At 40.9% G+C, this 15323-nt stretch overlaps 1 protein-coding gene across 6 annotated transcripts in view; it reads left to right on the forward strand.

The window, feature by feature from the left end:
* Positions 1-377: 377 nt before the first annotated feature.
* DCLK2 (doublecortin like kinase 2) overlaps positions 378-15323 on the forward strand; it is an 89830-nt gene continuing 74884 nt past the window's right edge. For all 6 annotated transcript variants that reach the window (XR_010884379.1, XR_010884380.1, XM_067297805.1 and 3 more), the window contains exons 1-2: positions 378-1423; positions 11206-11540. Coding sequence is in view for 4 of the 6 variants with exons in the window: in XM_067297805.1 (XP_067153906.1) it covers positions 1006-1423; positions 11206-11540 (753 nt within the window). In the remaining 2 variants the exon portion in view is untranslated. The remainder of the gene's footprint in view (positions 1424-11205; positions 11541-15323) is intronic.

The following is a 15323-nucleotide window of genomic DNA, read 5'->3' on the forward strand; positions in this document are numbered from 1 at the left end:
TCAGAACCACCATGTGAGGCACAGAGCTGTCCCCATGAAGCAAGCCGCTCTCTTAAAACCATTTTTATTTTCTACAAGAACCCGTTTCCCCTTTTCGCTTCATCACCTGAGCCTTGTGGAGACGCCAGCCATGCCACCATCGCCGCCACTCGTCCCGCCCAGCTCCTGTCCTCGCCGCTGTTGGGGACAGCCGGGTCACCCGGCCGCCTCGGGCGGAGACGGCGCCAACATCCCCTCCCCCCGCAGCGGCCCGCCCGCAACGGCCGCGCCGCCCGCCCGGCTCTAGGGCCCGGCGGCCGCGCCGCCCGCCTCCCGCTGCATCGCCAGCACCGCGGGCGGGCGGCCGGGCCGCGGCTCGCTCCTCCCGCCGCATCCGCCGCGCCGGGGCCGCCGGCGGGCTGTTTTCTTTCCGAGGCGGGAGCTGGCAGCGTCCTTGCTCTCCTGGCGGCGGAGGAGCCGGGAGGCTGCGCCGCCCCCCCGACCTCGCTGAGGGACTAGCGGCCGTTGGCGCCGCAGGGCCGGCGGTGCCCCCACACCCGCACCGGGGCCGAGCGGCACCGGCTGCCCGCAGCCGGCCGAGAGGGGGCGGCGGGGCCGGGGCCGGGCCGGGCCGGAGCGGAGCAGGCATGCCGTCCCCACCCCCTCTCCCCGGCGGAGTCAGCAGAGAATAGGCTGAGGAGGGACCTGCGCGCACGGCATCCTCCGCATTGTGCGAGCCTGCACGGGCACGGCGCGGCAGCGGGGCTCCCCCGCGCCTCCCCCCGGTATTATTTTAGCTGCTGCATTTAGCCGGGAGGCATGAGGGACGCTTTTGTGTGCCGCCGCGGGCCGAGCAGCGGGTAACGGGCAGGGCTAGCGGCTCCCGGGGCTGCGACTGCGGGGCAGGTTGGGCGCCGCGGTCTCCCGCGATGCCCCACTAGGCGCTCGGCGCCCTCGGGATCGCGGCGGCAGGCGCAGCAGCCCGCAGCGGAGCTGGGAGGAGGGCGGGCGGGCGGGCAGCACCCCATGGCGAGCAACCGGAGCATCGAGCTGGAGCACTTCGAGGAGCGGGACAAGAGGCAGCAGCGCGCCGGGCCGCGCCGCGGCGGCCCGGGCTCCGGCGGCGGCGCCGGGGGGCCGCGGGGCAACGGGCTGATCCCGAGCCCGGCGCACAGCGCCCACTGCAGCCTCTACCGGACGCGCACCCTGCAGGCGCTCAGCTCGGAGAAGAAAGCCCGGAAAGCCCGCTTCTACCGCAACGGCGACAGGTACTTCAAGGGCTTGGTGTACGCCATCTCCACCGACCGCTTCCGCTCCTTCGACGCCCTCCTCGTCGAGCTCACCCGCTCCCTGTCGGACAATGTAAACCTGCCCCAGGGCGTCCGCACCATCTACACCATCGATGGCAGCAAGAAGCTCACCAGCCTGGACGAGCTGGTGGAAGGTGAGGGGGCAGCGGCGGGAGGCTGCGGCGGGGGGCTGCGGGGCCCTCGGCTCTCCCCGGGGTGCGTTTTTCTCCGAGAGAGCTCGTCGTGCTGCAAATGGGCTGCCATGGAGCCCCTGAGGGCAAGCGGGCCGTGGTCACCCACTGGAGCAGGCCTCGTTTCCTCAGCCTTAGTCCCTGGCCGCTTCCCCCAGCACCCTGAATGTGCAGGGGCTGGCTTTGTGGCGAGGGTTAAACAGCAGGTCCTCTTGTCATCCAGCAGAGCAATAGTAAAGTTTTTGGCTGGATTCCAGCTCTTGCCATTGGTTAGAGAGGGAAATGTTTTACCTTAGGTCCCTAACCATTTTCATGCTGTCATTGATGCCTCACAGCCGCTCAAGCTTTCCCAGAGACAGCCCCTGCACTGCGAAAGAAGTTTATATCCTAACACTTATTAAAACTAACTGGTATAAAGTCCCATTTTCACATGTGAGTAGTAGGGTCCAGATTCTTAAAGGAAATTAGGTACCCAGTCTGATTTCCAAAAGCACTTTATAGAGTTAAATACTTTCCAAAATTGTCCGTAAGTTGCTTTTGATAGTGGGACTTAGCTGCCCAGGTTACTCAGGGCTTACGAGTCCAAGCATTACTTGACTGCTTCTCAAAATAGGGTCAAAGTACTTTTTTTCAATGAAACGTACACCTCTTGTTTGTATGGAAATGATAATTGCCTGGACAAGCAGCAGATAAGTCTTTGAGTGCTTTTTGTGGCTTAATTGACTGTGTTTGCAAGCCTGTTCTGTGGCTCCCATTTTCATCCACAATTTCTTTTAAATCTAATTCAGGTATAATATTTTCAGGTATATCATGTTTTGACCTCATATTTTGGAATGGGACAAGGCACATCAGAAAGTAGGCATACAAGTGTGTTTGCTTGTTGAGTGTCTGTATACGTGCTTGCATAGGCTTTGTTTTCAGTAGCTAGATATATATTCTAGTTAAAACTTCCCCCATGTGCTCCAATGATGTCTTAAAACAAAATTTAAACTCACCATTATATAAATCAGTCTTTCCAGCCTTGTGTCTTGCACACTCTGAGGTTCTTATCAGTTTCCACTTGATGCTTCTCCTCAGACGTCCACTGTATCTATTGCTGTAGTCTTCCACCTGGTGAGTTCACAGGCCAGGTGCCAGATTTGCAGTCTTTTAATCTGTTGACCAACCACTGCAGTTCGTGCAAGAGGAAGGGAAATGCTGCGGTATTTGCTGCAGGAAGGGGTCTCACTCATAAAGATATGCAAGAAAATGTACTTCATAATTGTAACATGGTGCCTCAGGAATTTCCCCATCCCCTGATCTAACAAAAGGCTGTCCTACTGTCAAAACAGAGGAAACGTGAGAGGATTGCCTAGTGAAATGTTGACTCTGTGGCAATAAAACAAATGTAAAATCAACCAAAATCTTTTCTGGGATCCAGTTATTCAGAGATAGCTAGGAAAGTGAGATGCTGAGTTAGTGGGGGAAGGAGATTTAGCAAAACTTGAATAAACTAATGATAAAAACTTGAGGTGACTTTTGAAATGTTGCAGAAGAAGTGATTCTCAAAGTTGCTTAAAAAATGCAAAGGCAAAATGACTTGCTGGACAACAGTATAAATGCAGCTTATACTCTCAGAACTCCATTAAAGTTAAATAACTGGAAGCAAAAACTGACTTACTTTCTATTCAAGTACACACTGAAAGGGTGACCTCTGTTATTGCTCTTCATTGGAAGAACAAAGCAAAACGAATGTCACAATTTAAATTCCACTTCCATGCTTTCTCAGTAAAATAAAAGGGAAAAAAAGAGACCTGATTACTTAGTCGTCTATCCATGACCAATACAACTCTCAGGAAATCTTAAGAAAATCCTGTAGCATCATAAATGGATTAGTATGTGCTCCGATTAGCATGCCAAAAACCTTAACAGTGTAAGTCTAATCACCATACAGAGAAAGGAAAGGAGAATAAATGTACAGGGATGGGAGAAAGCAAACAAGTAGTGGATCCATCATTCCTGTAGCCAAGGAAGACCCCTCTTTGCCAGCAGTTTTGTTATCGAAATGCTGGATGAGGATTTGATTTGTTTTGTTTTGTTCTGTTTGTTTTTTTCCACTTGTGCTTAACTTTTTTTAAGCACAGCAGGTTTGAATTTCTTCTCTAGAATGAGTACTTGAAGGTTGATAAATATGCTAAAGCTTGAAAAGCAGTAACACCCGCAGTAGTTTTGAATGGTGTTTTGTTGTGTTGCTTTTTAATTTTCGGAAAGGAAAATGAAAGTATGCTATTCTTATGCATGTTCTTATGCATCTTTAGCTAAAGGCTAAACACCAAACCCAATATAGCTACTTGATGCAATACCTAATTATTTGTCTAGACTGTCTGCACATCCTCAGTGCTCTTGGAACTGGTACATGGAATCACAACAGTTCAGGTTCGCTAGTGGAAGCTCCGTAAAGTGAGCCAAAGGTGAGTCCTCAGCCACCTTCACCAAGCCAAGATCTGCATCGGCCTCCCTCAACTCAGCGCCTGTGTGTGCAGCTCTTTGACATTGACAACCCCAGTGCAGACAGGCTCTCTGAGGCCTGTTTACTGTTTGTCAGGTTAATATATGTCTGGGGTATAAGAGTTGGCAGTATCAAATTCTATATCTTAATAGTCCAAGTTAGCTGACTTGAGTCACTGATGCATGCTTTGGGATTTGGGTGTATTTGGCAGTCTGTTTTACTGTTAACTGTTTTAAAAGGAAAATAGGTAATATGTAGGCATACTACTGTTTCAAATATTATTGTCATAGATTGGGTCACAATAATAAACATGAGCTAATGACAATTTTAACAAAAATCGACAAGCTCCATTTTAAACATATTGCTTTTCTTAATAAGATCTGTCTGCTGGACCAGCCTTAGACAAACAGCATTTATATTCCTATCCCCTGTAGATTACGGAACATTATGGATTGTCCTTTTGACAGCTTTAGTTGCTTTCTTTGAAATTTCTCATTCCTCCCATTCTAAGTCTGCTGCTCTTAAATATATGTTAAGGATCCAAATACAGTTTAGAAATTCAAAGTCAACAGAGTTTTTTGGTATAACCCTGTAGAGTGGTTGGAAATAAGCATGTAGCATTTGAGATATGGTTGTTTTAGGGTTCCCTCTCGCACCTTGGTATGTGATTTCTCCGCTCTTTGATCTTGTTCAAGCAGAGAGATCCAGGCAGGGGGATGGGGATTGGGGATATTGTGACTTTCTTCTTCTGCCTTATGCAACTTTACTATCACACATTACTCTAGTTTCATATCATAGATTCCATGTGCGTTTTTGAATTTCACTTCAATAGCAATAATGGAATAATAGTTTTGTTTCTGTTCTCCACAAAAGGTTTTTTTTATATATATATAATTTAGTATTTGTCTAAATCCTTCAAATTTCTTTAAAAATTTAAGCTCCCTAATACATGATGCGGTGGTAATAATAGGAACTGTGCAGTTTTTTTAGGGCTTATGATTTTGTTTTACATTAGTATCAGTAACGCAGTATTCAGCTATCCTGTGCTTTGATTGTCTTAGTGGTGAAAAACATGGAGGATCCTGGCTGTTAATATCTGCCACAAACTCAGGAGCTTATGTTGGATTTTGGGAGAGGAAACAAACTGATGACTCCATTCCTGGCAAGAAAAATGTTGATTTGGCATGTGATAGGGGCTTTTTCTAGTTCCCTAGGTAGGGAATTACTAAGAATATTTGTGTTTTCAGTTACTATGTTTAATTGCTACAGTTCTTCTAAAGTGTCAGTAGTTTTGTCTGCACAGTTGGAATCAATAAGCATGTGTAGGGAAGTCTTTGGGGAGGAGGTGGAAAGGTTCTGGGCAGAGCACTTGTTATCCTTGGCAAGGACATGTACTGCAGGACACCATCTGTTTTAAGGAAATGGGCTCTGCTATGTTAATAGGGAGAGAAGGAGTGTTTTGAAATCACATACTGAAAAATTGAAATATTTTCCAACATAGATTATTATTGTTCCTGCGTATTACGTTTTAATCCTATTTAAGTACTTACATATTTGCACACTTACCAACTCATAGGTCAAGAACATCTTTTCTCTTGTCAGGACAAGCAGATGGTAACACCAAGTAGGCATTTGTATTTTTGCTTCTTGCAGAAGGTATGATCACCTTCCTGTGCTAAAGCCCAAAAGCTGCAATGCTTCAAATATTATTTAAAAAGAGGCAAAAAGCAATGCAGTGGGTATAACAGAGAAGGGTAGTAAAAAAAAAATCCACACCACTTTTGCTTCCAAATGTATATGCAAATCCCTGGAGTTGCACTGTCCTGGAGCAATGGTGTATGGGTATGAAATACTGATGTAATTGTTTTGTTTGTGTGGAAAGGTAACTAACAAACAAAGAAAAACCCTGCCACTATGCATCTTTTAGTTTCAGGGATAGGAGAGAAGAATCATCTACTTATTGTGGAGGAGGCATATGGAATTAGGCAAGGTGGATACCACATGCCCCTACCTGTCTTCTGACAGCTTGTAGAGAGCAGTGTTCTGAATCTCCTGAGTAAATAAAATCAAAAGAGATCTAGCTAAAATCCTGATTGTTATCCCAGGTTTTGGAAAATATATGGGGAACTTAAAATGCTGCTGGTGAGGAAATGTGGGGACTTATACAGGGTTATTGGAGGTGACATGAAAGTGAAGGAATCCTTAGAAATTGATGTGGAAGGAAGTCCTAAGAAACAGAGAAAGGAAGGAAAGAAAAATCCAAATAAACTCTAATCCTTCATAAAAGGGATAGTTTTATTTTTAGATCAGCCTTTTTATACATGCCATTTACATACTGTTCTGGAAATCTGTTCAGCTTTGTGCTACAGAACACAAAAAGGATATCTTCCACTGATTCCTTAAGTTAGAAGGTTAGTAGCCCTAATAACCATTGTGCTATACTGAATAAGCAACTTTTGGCACTCAGTGGAACTAATGACTTCCATCAGAATAAGCTTGAGGGGGGTAAGATGGATATATGACATGCAGCTAGAAATATCCCTGGCCTATGTGCTTCAAAGTGGAACACTCATTCAAAAAAATACGTAGATGCATGGTTTCCTTTCCATAGGAATGTTTTTACCTGTTTCAGCTGTATCATTCTGTTCTGTGCAGTGTGTCATTGAAAAATGGGGTGCTTTATGTGAATCTCAAGAGATAATAATTAGTGCTAGTTAACACCTTGCAAAAAGGAAACCAGAAAATCTTGTTCAAAGACTTCTGTTTCAGATATCCTGTCTGAGTCAGGATCTGAGTGTTGTATACTTAATTTCTTCCTTATGTTACCCCCTTCATGGAGTGCCCACAGGTTTTTAACCTAATACTAAATAAAACTGAATACCTACAAGTCTTTCTTTGATAGACTTTGTTTTAAGGGCAACATTTCTGAATGCTTCTAGGCTCTTTCTTAAATGCCTAGCAGTTGACGTTAACTTACAAAACTTGGGCCATGAAAGACCCGAAGCGGTAAGGCAACAGTGTTTCTTCAAAACTCTAGTTTCAGCTAATGTACGCTTGCTCTGTCGTAGGCTGCTACTACAGTGATTCAGGACTTAAGATTTTTTCTTCCTCATTTTAAGTAGTCAGAACACCTATATGCCAATAGTTTTCCAATGCTCCTTCCTAAAATTAAAAAAAAAAATAAAAATCAGTATCTCGAACTTTATGGTTAGTTCAGAAAATTGCTTTGAGAACTACATTGATATTGACAAGATACATCCCTCTCTTTCTATCCATACTTAAAATTTCATGGCTGAGTTTTGGAGAGTTCATCTACACCCTAACTCTCTTTATCCCTGCATGCCTGTCTTGAAAGGTGAGTTGGATACATTTCCTGTGAATGTAGTGTCGAAGAAACAGTTGCCAAAAGAAAACTTGCATAGACAAGTTCTTAAGTAAGCAATACAATATTTAGACAACTGATGCTCTTTGGCTATTTATCAGTCAGATTGACCAGCATAGTCATATTTTCTCTTTTGATCCATTCTCTCTGTTCATAGTCTTTTGTTAGGTGGCAGAATGGTGAATACTATATTTAGGCTGTCTGCTCTCCATGGCTGGAATCCTTTTCTTGCAATGTGCTTAAGCTGTATACACATACACAAACACACAGGTCCTACTTCATGACTAGCTCTCCTGGTTATTAAGGCAGTACAGGTAAATTATTTAGCAGTCGGTAATGTTTCCTTGTTGATAGGCAGCATTCCATGTCTTCTTTTTGTTTTTCTAATGTTACTAAGACACAGAGAATCAGAAGTAAACTTACTCCATTTCTATTGATTGTATTGTGACCCAAAATGTCAGCAGATGTTATTCCTTTTGAGTGAGTATATGCCCAATTTGAGGAATTTTTGGTGACAGCAGGATTGCTTTGTTGAGGAGATGACACTTTTAGATTACTCTGGGTACTGTCTCGAAGCATTGGATGGATGGCACATATACCCTTTTGAAATTATAATGCCAGCCTTAGGAGGAGGTTTCATACCTCTGCCAAAACTGCTCTGCAGCCTAGCTGAACTTCCTGCGGTAGAATAGTTTGGCTGGGGTCAGAGCCCCAGCTGTAACCTACGTCTGTAATTCTTGCATTATTTCTGCATTAAAAAAAAAGTATTGCTTAATATATCTTTCTACTTCACTAGTTTGTAGTTCACATTTCTCTCTGCAACTCCTGTATAATATTAGTGACTGACTTCATGATCTGATCTAAAAACTAGAGAGCTGACTGATTCTTATTAATGCCAACATTGTAGGCTAAAGACATGCTATTTGTATCCAGTAATGCAACTGCTGTGAGTACGTGCTTGTTAAGGCTAGTATTCATTAGCTTTAAAATGTTTAAAGTTGTAAATGGAAAGTGGGCCTTCAAACCGTAAAATTGACTGCATCGAAGTCAGTAATATAAATACTTGGAAGTATTGTTTATGCTTATTTGTGGAGCTGTGACAACTTTTGGGGGCTGGTAGATTGCAAATGACTTAGAAAGCTACAGCTCCATCAAAATACCATTAAAGTCTCAGAAAAGATTTTCATACTAATGGAGATGGTGTATATTTAGTTTAAACCTGTGAAAATCTCATGTAAGACAGTGAAGCAGCCAAGCTTAGTTATGCATGTGTTTTGAACCGCAGAGTTACCTGTTACTTTGCCTTAGTAACGTTTGAAATCAATTTGATTGGTTTAAACCCCCCCCCCCCAAAAAAAAAAAGCTGTGTTTTACATTTTACAACCATTGGTTTTCTCAGAGAGGGTGGAGATTATCAGAAGGGTGTCTTTGTTCAGGAGATCAAAATACTTGCATTAATTCCAAGCAGATTTAAAATCGGGTCATATATTAAAGCTGTGGGTAAATATAATATAGAACATTAAATTCTCAGTTTTTCTGTCTGCAAAGTGTAACATAAAGGAGAGGTAACATCCTTACGAGTGACTCTGACACATCTTCCAAACAGAAACATACGACTATATTTTTTACTTAGAAGAGTGGCTAAGATAACAACTTAAACAACAGCACAGTGTTCTAACGTCACTGCCTGCTCATCAAGGGGTGGTGTTTTTTTAGCCTTGCTTTTTGAACACACCATTCTCAAGGAATGTTTCCTGTAGTAAACTTTGCAGTTATGATTTGACTTACCAATGCCATTTTTTCTTCCTGAAATAGATTATCCAACAGAAAAAAGTATATATCAGCTCTACCTGTTAACCCAAACAGATCAATGGTTAACTTTTTCTAGAAACCATTCTTTATGCAGAAAGCAACAAATGATTTCTTTCTATGTTCTGTGTATAGCAGTTTTCTGGCTACTTTGCATGGTTCTCAGTAGAATTTAGAAACTGTGGGTAAAGTCTTTTTTGCAGTGAAATCATTAGAAGTTGTGGTACTGACTTCAACAGAGCAAAGGTTTCATCCCCTTTATTTTAAGTTATGTACCAGGCAGTCACTCAGTGCACGTCTTTCATCTCTGACTTAAACCCCTTTCTCCAGTCTCGCCTTATGTGCCTGCCTTGCAGGTGTAATAGAAAGATCTGTTTCCCATGTAAAACCTGTATTGCCAAGTGTAGTTTATATGACGGATATAAGAAAGCAGGCATGGGATTTAAAACAGTTGCTAGATAATAGGTAATACACTATGGTTCTCAAGTAATTAGTCTAGTCCTCTCTCTATCCATCTGCCAATTATAGGAAGTTTTGCAATCAGTGTTCCCAGATAGTTTTGTCATTTTGATGGAAAAAATCAGAAGTGCTTTTAATTAAAAATAATATAACAAGTTAAAAGAATGATTTTTAAACAACCTGTTTCAACTGCATTTTACCAAACCTTAATGTCAAGCACCAACTGCTTCAGGTTTTCAAAAAGAAAAAAAAACTAATAAGTCAGTAATAAACAGGATTTGCAACCTGTTCAAATGGTCAAGAAATTTGATTTTTTTTTTTTCCTACTTAAGCAAGGGAACCAGTAGGAACCAGAGAGTTTCACGCTACTGTTATAAATAAAGATCCTTTTGGATTAATACTGACTGAAAATCTTAGGAATATTTCTGCTGTTCTGATGAATGTTGCAATAAAACCCTGGCAGATAGTAGGTCATATTGCATGATAGTATAAAGAAGATGGTCTGTTATGATACATGTCTGTAAAGGACAAAGTTATAATACCATTTTGAGACTCTTCTATGGTAAATCCTCTAGCAAAGGGGTCTCTCATTCTCTACCTGTGTTTCTTTATGTGAAGCAATTAATTTATTTTAAGTTGGAGAGCTCGTTTCTGAATAGCCTTCACTTTTTATTCCAACTTTAATTTAAGCTTCAGCTGTGAGGTTTAACCCTGAATTGTCTTGTGTGTGTTTGTACTTTTAGCCTTGAATATGTGCTCATTGTTGAGTTAGGATGAACATGCACAGTGTCATTTTGAATAAGGGTGTTACAGGCAAAGGCTGTTCCTGCTTTCCTATTGTAATGACATCTGTTTGCTTATTTGTTAGGATTTAAGGATCTTAATCTTTCTAAAAATGCTTTTTTTTTCTTTTTTTGAGTGGTCTAGGAAGTAAATTCTTGTTTAGTTTGAAAGGTCTAACATGCTCAGTGATGATGAGTTTTGAGATATCTCATAGTGCTGATAGCTAGAATTTATTTAACTCTTTTTCACACTTCTTGGCAGGCTGTACTTCAGAAGTTACTCTGAAGTAATAGGTGGCTTTATGTATGGAAGCTTATAAACAGTCTTTGAGGGCCTAGGTGCATTCAGTATGTTAAAAGGTGTCCTCATGCACAGGGCATTGACTGGTGTATTTATGCCTAAAATTATCAGGGGAAGGGCTGGTAATCAATTCTTCCTGGATATTTACTATAGGAGAATGCTCTTAATGGTGTCTATTGTGAATTGAATTTTCACTTGCAAAGTGAATCAGCAGTCAGTAGAGAAAAGTTTGGATCCACAAGAGATGGGAAATATCTTCACTCCCCTCCATTACCCCTTTAATCCATCACAAGACTTTACTGTGTTTTATTTCTTTAACCTTCTTGAAGTCTTTTGAATTCTTTTGAAATCGTAACATATGAGAGAATTGTTTGGTTAGAAAGTTCTGATAATTTAGTACTTCATTTAAAAAGGTCTGCAATACAGAAGAATCACTGCTTCTGACAGAGAATCTGTCATTTTTTTAAACTGACAAAAAATCGTAGCAAAACCTCTTAAATTATGGAAATGTCTTCTTCTTTTCAGGTGAAAGCTATGTATGTGCATCCAATGAACCATATCGCAAAGTTGACTATACCAAGAATGTCAATCCAAACTGGTGTGTGAACATAAGGACTGGGTCCACTCGATCCTTAACATCCTTGACATCCACAAAGAGTGAAGTGAAGGAGAGTAAAGATTTCATTAAGCCCAAATTAGTGACCGTTATTAGGAGTGGCGTGAAACCCCGGAAGGCCGTGAGAATTCTGCTGAATAAGAAGACTGCTCATTCCTTTGAGCAGGTCTTGACTGACATCACAGAAGCCATTAAGTTAGATTCCGGTGTAGTCAAGAGACTTTGTACGCTGGATGGAAAGCAGGTAGGAGAATAAATCACTGTCAATAGCTAATAATTATGAGTTGATCCAGTTAAACTTCTTTGTTTTCATAACTTGAGTGCTTATTACTACATATGCTTTAATCTGCTTTTGAATAAGGACAATTAAATATAGAAACTACAAAATTTCTCATTTTATATTTAAATATGAATACCTACAAAAAATTATAAGAAGTTGTATGTAATGCAAAATAAGCTGACCACTCTACATTCTAAGAAGTTTTTAAAGAAATCAAATACTAACTGTATTATATTGTTAAACAAAATACATGTTGGTTGTGTCCAGTAATACAGTTCATTTGAAACATTTGAAAGTCAACAGTTGTTAAAACATATACTTAAGTGTTTTCAGAAGCACAGTCATGTTTTCAGACAGTGAAATGGTGCTGAGTGATGTCTGAAATAATATTGCTGTCCGCTTCCATTTCATTTCCTTAAATTGCTATTTAAGTAGCAAAATTATTGAATTGTCATACTGGAGATAATAATTGACATAGTCAAAGGTCAAGAATTTTATTTGAAGAAAATATCTCAGGTGCTGGGTCCATATCTTTGCAACATGTTTTTAGTTTTACCACTGCAAAAACGTGTTATCAGGATTAATGATGCTGTAGATCTTTGATTCTGAAAATAACCCAAAAATATAGTTGAGTGACCCACAGAATTTTCTGCTGCAGCAGGTCAAGTGTCAGTAACGCGTCTGCTGTGATCACAGGTTAATGACTCAGCCCTTCACAGAACAGGACTTTGTATTGTCTTTGATATTTTTATTTGACAGTGATCTGGAACTTTGACAGCATTGTGGCTCTAGCAGTACAGAGCAAGGTAGGCTGCAAAGTAGACCACATCTGACATCAGATGTATGGACTAGTGTAATGTTGACTAAATGTTAGGATCCACGCTCTTTCAAAAGGTATTTTTTACGTACCTGCATATCTGTATCCTCCTATGCACTATTTGTAAAATTTTCAATTTTGTTCCTGCAGATCTGGAAATTTTTATTGTCAAGCCTCTTACAATGGTTGTGATCATCACTTGAAAAGCACCTTTTTATGTCAAGAGTTAATAGCAAATGTATCACAGAACAAATGCACTTTTTCAGAGTCTCTTGGTATGTGATATATCTCAGTGTTAGGTTTTCTGTGCTGTGGGTACACTTTAATAATTAAATACTTGGAAAGAACTACTCCTGTTCTCTGGTATTAAATATAGTGAAGCAAATGCATCCTTGAGACTCTTGATTTGCAATAATTGGTGGCATTGTAACATGCTTTCTGGTTCTTCTAATAGTTTTGATTTTTTAATTAGCTTTGTTACTGAGATTTGTTAAGAGAGAATCATTTCTAGGAATGTACTTTTTAAAAAAAAAAGTCCTGAAATGTGATTTAGCCATGCTTAATTTAATTCATTATAAAGCAGCTTTGAGGATATTTATTGTACAGTAATTAGTCTCTCCTACCCATGAAGTCTTCTGTTACTGTCTCAGATAAGGGGAATTTAATCTCCTCAAGCAAGTAGATTGAAATAGATTTGAGAGGAGTCAGGAAAGGAAACTGCTACAAAGAGGAGGCTCAGTTCAGATTCCCCTCTGCTATCAGCTTGCTAATACAATAGAAACTCACTGATCTGCATTGGTGTGGAACATGCAGTGGTGCATCAGGGATCAATAAATTTAATTAATTCTCAATTGTACATTAAATCTCACATATGTTGCTTGCATATTAATGTCACCCATGGTGAATGACGGCTGTCTTCAGTCCACAGTGAGGATGACCGATCATTGCGAATGCTCTGAAATAAGTGCAAGACTTGTAGTTGCTGCAGCAGGTCCTCCTGCACTTGCATGGTAATGGGGTTGATCAGACTTGGATTGCAGGTATTGAGGTGGGTGTTCTCAAGCACAGTGGGGAAATTTCTGGAAAGCTTTCAATGCTAACATCCTGCAGAGAGCTGCCCTTTACTGCTTCATCCATGTGTAAATTGTTTCAGCAGTGGCAGTGCCTAAGTATGGAGGCATCCCTTTCGTTTGGAAGAAAGGTCTCCAGCCGTTTGCTTTTCCAGAAGGACTTTGGGAAAGAGCCTTTGCCTGCACTACTGTAATGTCATCTTGATGGTTTTAGTGGTCCTGGAGACGTAGCTACCCAGATAGAAGAGCTCTGACTTTAGATAACCTCATCATAAAAGCCTCCTTCTGCATATCTAGGAGGAAAGAGGCTTCCGTTTTTTCCCAAAGTAAAGGGCTGACCTCAGCTAGAGGCTATGGGGATTTTTTTTGTTTGTTCTTTGCTGGTATATTTAGGGGTTGGCGCCTAACGGCATTGTGGGGTTTGGTAAATGAAGAGTTGCTTTGCTGCCAATTACCAATTGGTGGAAATTTCTGAGCTGTTTTCCCTAATGTGGTAATTGCTTATTCTTCTAAATCTGCTAGTGAGGCAGATCTTTTATGTTTGTCCTATTGTTGGCACAGCTTGAAAGGCAAGCATTTGGGGGGAAAAAAAGGCATTTTGTAAATGGCTGTTTTCTTATAAATGTAGCTCTTGTTTCCCAGGGTTTTTCCCTCTCCCTCATATTTTATTTCAGAGGAAATATGTGTTTTTGCAATTTTTCAGAGGGAACAAGTTGTGTGTTCTTAAAATATAGCATTGATGCTGAAATTCACGTGTTTAAAACATGCATATATAAAATGTTGTGTTCTTTTATTAGGGAGTATGTGGTTCTCTTGCTAACTTATGGGGTAATTTGTTGTTTTTTGTTGAGGTATTTAATGGTGGGTGGTGGGGAATGATCATGAAACCAGTGATCTCTGAAGAAATCTTCTTTTTAATTTTGAGCAGTGCAATGAAGAGGATGTCCTCAGAACAGTTTTCATCTACTCTTCTTACTTCATTAATCTTGACTATAGCAGCATCTTGATAATTGTAACACAGAGAGTAACATCCCTATCGGTTATTTTCCTTGAATATTGTGTATAAAGAAAAAGAATTATCTAGCTTTAGATTGAAGATAAAAGGAAGCCTTGTACATGTGATAAAATCTTACAGTTTTGAATATGGATGGTGCTACTTGAATATTAGGGATGTGTAGCCTCAAGTACAGATTTTTTTTTTGTTAACATTTTCTTTTACATTGATACAAGGCTGACTTTCTTGCTTTTAAGCAGATGAACAAACGGCTTTTTACCTCCCCAAGACTTCTGTGATGGTTTCTGCATGAGGAAAAATATTCCTGTAAAAGTAACCAGGCTTTAATTTTGCAATACAGGCTTCTGCTGTTCCAGGCTCTGTGCTTCTGACATTGACGTTTGCCTAATACATTTGCCTGACCAAAGTGTTTTCCTTACTTGGCTGCATTTGTTCTCTCTCTTCTTTGCTGGAATCTGTCGCTTTCCTACTGTGAAGCAAGGGCGGTCAAACTGGAGCTTCTCCAGCCAGGAAGTTAACCTTTTGTTCTCTTCAAAGAGAATGCAGGGCTTCTCTGTCTTTCTAAACGAACTTCAAGTAACAGTTATTGTACACTGTAGGATAGTAACTTAATGGAAAATTACCTCCACTATTTGTTCAGAAGAGTGAAGTGTATGGTTGAGGGGGAAAAAAAAAAGTGTTTTCTGGGAGAAACTCACAAAAAAACCTATAGAACTCTGAAGTATATATTATTTGTCAATAAGAGAAAATGAAATCTTCACTTCAGGAAGATAGTAGCTTTCAAACATGCATCATGTTGCGATTTCATGGATGGAAATCCATAACAGGATTGAAAAGATGGATGA

Source organism: Apteryx mantelli, chromosome 5, assembly GCF_036417845.1.
Source record: "Apteryx mantelli isolate bAptMan1 chromosome 5, bAptMan1.hap1, whole genome shotgun sequence".
NCBI lineage: Eukaryota > Metazoa > Chordata > Aves > Apterygiformes > Apterygidae > Apteryx > Apteryx mantelli.